Genomic DNA, 4643 nt, shown 5'->3' with positions numbered 1-4643 from the left:
AAAAAAAAAAAAAAAAAAAGGACAAGGTTCTTCATAGCTTCACAGACTCTCAGAGAGGCACAAGGGTCTGAGCTCCAAGCAGCTCCTCCTGCACAAGGTTCCTACTGACTTGAGCATGAAACAAGCAGCAGGGCTGAATCTGGCTCTGTGGCCCCATACAGCAGCAACAAGGCACCTGGGCAAGCAGGGTAACAAAAGAGGAAGGCAGGGTGGATACTGGGTAGGATCCTAACTGTGGTCAACCTTATCACTTACAGATTCTTAAGCTTTAAGTCCTTGGTAAAAATATTTTAAAATATATATATATAAACCAAAACTTTCACAACCCTACCATAAAACAAAACTCCTAATACTTAGACGCAACCTTGTAGTGCCTGGTCTGTCTCACAGAGCAACCCTGCCAAGCACAATGCTCTCAAAGAGTTAGTCAAACTGCACTCACAACACAAACACCCAGGTCACCCAGACCTCCTACGGAAAGGTCCCCTCCCAGGCCAGGCCAGCTGAGGCTGCTTCTCCAAACTTCACAAGCTGCAGCAGACCTCAGGCAGTTTCTACTGAGCTTCACATCTTTCTTTGCTTCAAGATCTGCAAAAACAGCTATTATGACTTGATCAACTCAGATATAACCTGCTATTTATAAAAGCTATTTCCAAATTTATAGCATAAATGGAGGAAAGCGCACGCATAATCACACCAAGGCAGACTTTGAGAGCATCCCCAGAGCACCCCGACTTCCATTTCACTTCAAAGGTGCAGAAAGTCCCACTACCCCACCATGCCCTCCATTCAGCCCAGATTAAGGTGGGCATGGCTCTGATCCAATGGCATCTCTGGCGCAATTGTGAAGAGGTTTAAGAGGCAGCCTTCTCCAGCATTCCCAGTGGCCTGGCCTCCTGCAGGGTCATTCACATCTACCCAGGCCAGGGTTCCTTTCCTAGCAGCCCTAGAATACAGGGCTCTGGCCCAAAAGTGGCAGCACAAGCACCAGAAAAAAATAAGCCAAGTAGGGAGGCATACAGTAGCATCCAGGCAGCTGGGACAGAAGGAACTCAAGTTCAAGGCCAACATGCATTATAGAACAAGTCCCAGTAATCTAATAAGAGACCCTGCCTCATGAGAATCAAAATCAAAGAGGTAAGATGGGTTATCCTCAAGCCCAGAGCCTTCTAAATACAGCATGAAGTGTTAAAGACCACCATCCTGAGAATGTTCACAGGCCCCTGTAGATGTCAATCATCCATCCCACTACCACACTGCCCAAAGATGACAGGCCAGCAGTGAACAGCACCAGGCAGGAGACGGAGCCCAGTCTTGCAAGGGGCACAGGAGTCTGAGGGATTTGTGACGCCCAGGTGCCCCACTCTATCCTTCATGGTTACCAGAATGGTCCTCCTCCTCCTCTCTTCCTCCCTACTCCTCTACAAACTAGGTTTGACCTAAATCAAGCCCCCTGCTGAGGTCCTCTGAAGTAGCATGTCGATAAGCTGGCGGTGGCCACCCCTGCATGGTCCACCTGTGATTATCACTGGGAACAAGACAGCCCTGCCCAAACTTCTTAGCCACCCTGGATAAGAATTTCCATTCCAATAAAACTAACCTCACAAAGACTTTGCTACTTCGACAGCAAAACCATCCTTGAAACAGGGAAAGGACCGGGGCCCCAGGAAGAAAGACCAGCTGTGCCTGCGTCTCATCCTCTTCACAAAGCAGTCAACCTCACTTTACAGTCGGACAGATTGAGGCTCCATAAGACAAACAGTGACTGTGACCTCAAGTAAGAAAAGCTAAAATTCCAAGAACGTCCCTTTAGGCTGCTGCTGCCAAAAGCCCAGCACTGTAACTCCCAGATAGCTCTCCATCCTTGGGGAGTCTGGGAATCAGCCCCCCAGCTCAGGGAGGCACAAGCGCAGCCAGCCAGCAGCAGGCTTCCCTTCTCCGCACATCACCCAGCCAACACACACCACACATGGGAACCAGCACTGACATGTCCTAGCCACAGTGCCAACCACAACATCCCGGCCAATGGAAGGAATGTCCTCTCCTAGACCAAGAACCCAAGCTTTAGCGACATGCAAGCAAATTCTAACACACGAAGGAAAAACGCTAAAGCAGCCTGCAAGACAGCGTCCTCAACCCAGATCTTCCAAAGCCACCAAAGCACACACTAACTCTGAGGTAATCTCACCTGCTCCTTCTCCAGCTGTAGTCACACTGTGACTTGCCTCCACTGGCTCCTGAGCTGTGCACCAGCGTTCAACCAGCATTCATGGGAGCTCTCACTGTGATCAAGCTTAGACTCTAGCACCGGCAAACGAGCAGATCACAATCGCAGTAACATCCCAGCCCCTTTACAGAACTATCCTGAAAGGCCTCGATGTGTAAGGACAAGTTCAACACGCTTATTAGAAGTTCCTGATGACCGGTGAAGACGTGACCTCAGAGACCTCAGGTTGAAACCTGTGTCCCTCCCCTTGCCCAGCGTGACCTCTATCAAGAGGGCACTGGGCGGGACTCAGCCCCTTTCACACTCCATTCAACTGCCAATGGCATGCTATTCCACTTGACACCTATGTGTAGCTTTGAAACCTGCCCTCCCCCAAGACTGTTATTGGCTAAACAGGAGTTTTATTAGAACTTACTTTCACTTATTTTTTTTTAATATGTTTTACTATGAAAGATGTCTATGAAGAAGGAACTTCAGAAAAAGTTCTAAACCAGAATGTTTACATCCTCTAACTGTTTGAAGAAAACCTGACTTTCTAGCACCGGTGGTAGTTTTAACCACCAGACATTAGCTTCGCTTTGGGTGTTTTTAAACTAAGGTAATCAATCAGCATTCCTTATCAAGAGAGCAGCAGAAGTCAGAGGGTGCAGAAGATGGCTATGAGCCTTCTCTTTTCCGGAAAGCAGGCAGCAGCTTTGAAGCAGAGCTCAGGGTGTTTCCACCCAGGTGTCAACAGGCACCGTCCACTCCCCAACACAAGCATGGGGGCTGATGCAGAGTGCAGAGGAGCGCAAATAACAGGCACGTTTACATTTTTCCCCAAGGAGTTACCTTCTGCTCAAACACATCAACCCTGAACCCGACCAGGAAACCAAGCAGTTATGATGGAGACAGCAGCAAATGCCCTTTTCAAATGACACCTTCCTTCTTCCAGGGAGAAGGGCTTCACTACATGGTACTCAAAAGCAAAGGAAACAGGGTGAGCCAAGATAGCCACGGAGGGATGCCATGGGCACCTGACCACGAGAGCTTTCCTGGTAAAAGGGCAGCATGAGGACATCCTAGCCATGGGAAGGCACTGTGGAAGGACCCCTGGAAAGAACTCCAATACAAAGGTACCAAGTATTACGGCATTTCGCATAGTAGATTACAACTACAAACTGAATCTTAAACTATAAATGTCAGCTATATTTTCCACTCAGAGGTCAGAATGAACATAAAGAACAAGACCTTCATTCACACCGTGCAGTAAACCCCAGATATGTGGCAAGAGACAGTTGCAGCCCCGGTTCCTCTGTCAGAGAGCCTCCTCAGAACATGGGAGCCCCTGCAACCTCAGAAACACTTGGAGGTCCCGCATCCCTGGGGGCCTGTGATGAGCCTTCCTGATCCTCACAGACTTCCACAGCAAACCTCGATTCTCAAGACGCTGCAGCTCTTTCAAAGTGACCCACAGCACTTTTCAGAAAACAGCGAGGACACAGCGGCAGCATGTTTCCTAATTCTCTACTACTGCCACCGCGGCGGGCGGCGCTGCTACTACCGCTGCACATGTCACTATTAACACAGGAGGAGCGCTCGGGGGCTCCCGTCGCTCCAGCCCAGGGTTCAGTGGGGACACTCCAACAGAGGACTCCCAAACAGAAACAGTCTGCGAGCCTGGCAGGGAGTCCCTCATCGAACCCACGGGACCAACCTTCAAACGCTAACGCAGTTTCTGTGCCTGAGCACCCACAGCGCAATGATCACCTGCATCTGCAGACCCCTGCGCACCAAGCGTCCTGCTGACCTCCAGGGGCGGCAACAACAAAAGCACCCAAAACCCCTTAAGGCACTGATGACCACTGACCCACGCTCTGCTCCCTCCTAGTCAACCTCCCTGGCAGCAAGGGGAAAAGTCCACGCCTTACACCCAGACTTCATCAGCCTGCCCAGCAGGAGGTCGCCCTCTCTTGACCCCGCCTGAGGGAGGAGAGAGGGGTCCCTCAGGCACACGACGGTAGCCCATGGCACCCAGGAGAAAACGGGGCACCAAAGTTCCCCGAGGGCTCTGGGCACTCCAGCACTGGAAAGCTCTCAAGACTGGCAGGTCACCTGAGCAGAGGCTGCCCCTCGGCCTCGCAAGCCAGCCTGGCCAGGGCAGGGCCCCAAGATGCAACCCAGAACTTCCTGGAACGCCTGGGCCGCCCGGTGCACCCGCCCTCGCCTCCCGTCGCGCGCTGCCACTCACCTGGGGGCAGCTGGAAGTTCTGGATGTTCGTCGGGTTCTGCGGCGGCTGCGGCAGGCGCGGGGCCAGTACGGTGGGCGTCAGCGTGGCCCGAATAGCGCCAGTGGTGGCCGCCGGCGTCCGAGGCAGACTGGGGGTCGCCGCGGCCGCGCCCTTTGCCAGCCCCGCGGGGGTCCCGGGCGCAGGCC

The 4643-nt window shown here is 52.2% G+C and overlaps 1 protein-coding gene across 1 annotated transcript in view; it reads right to left on the bottom strand.

The window, feature by feature from the left end:
* Positions 1–4643, bottom strand: part of Taf4 (TATA-box binding protein associated factor 4) — a 61595-nt gene that overhangs the window by 54100 nt on the left and 2852 nt on the right. The window contains exon 3 of the mRNA XM_005362760.2: positions 4458–4637. Coding sequence (XP_005362817.2) covers positions 4458–4637 — 180 coding nt within the window. The remainder of the gene's footprint in view (positions 1–4457; positions 4638–4643) is intronic.

This window comes from Microtus ochrogaster, linkage group LG8 (genome assembly GCF_000317375.1).
Source record: "Microtus ochrogaster isolate Prairie Vole_2 linkage group LG8, MicOch1.0, whole genome shotgun sequence".
Taxonomy (NCBI): domain Eukaryota; kingdom Metazoa; phylum Chordata; class Mammalia; order Rodentia; family Cricetidae; genus Microtus; species Microtus ochrogaster.
The sequence above is the reverse complement of the archived record's forward strand: the minus strand, read 5'-3'. Positions and strand labels throughout refer to the sequence as shown.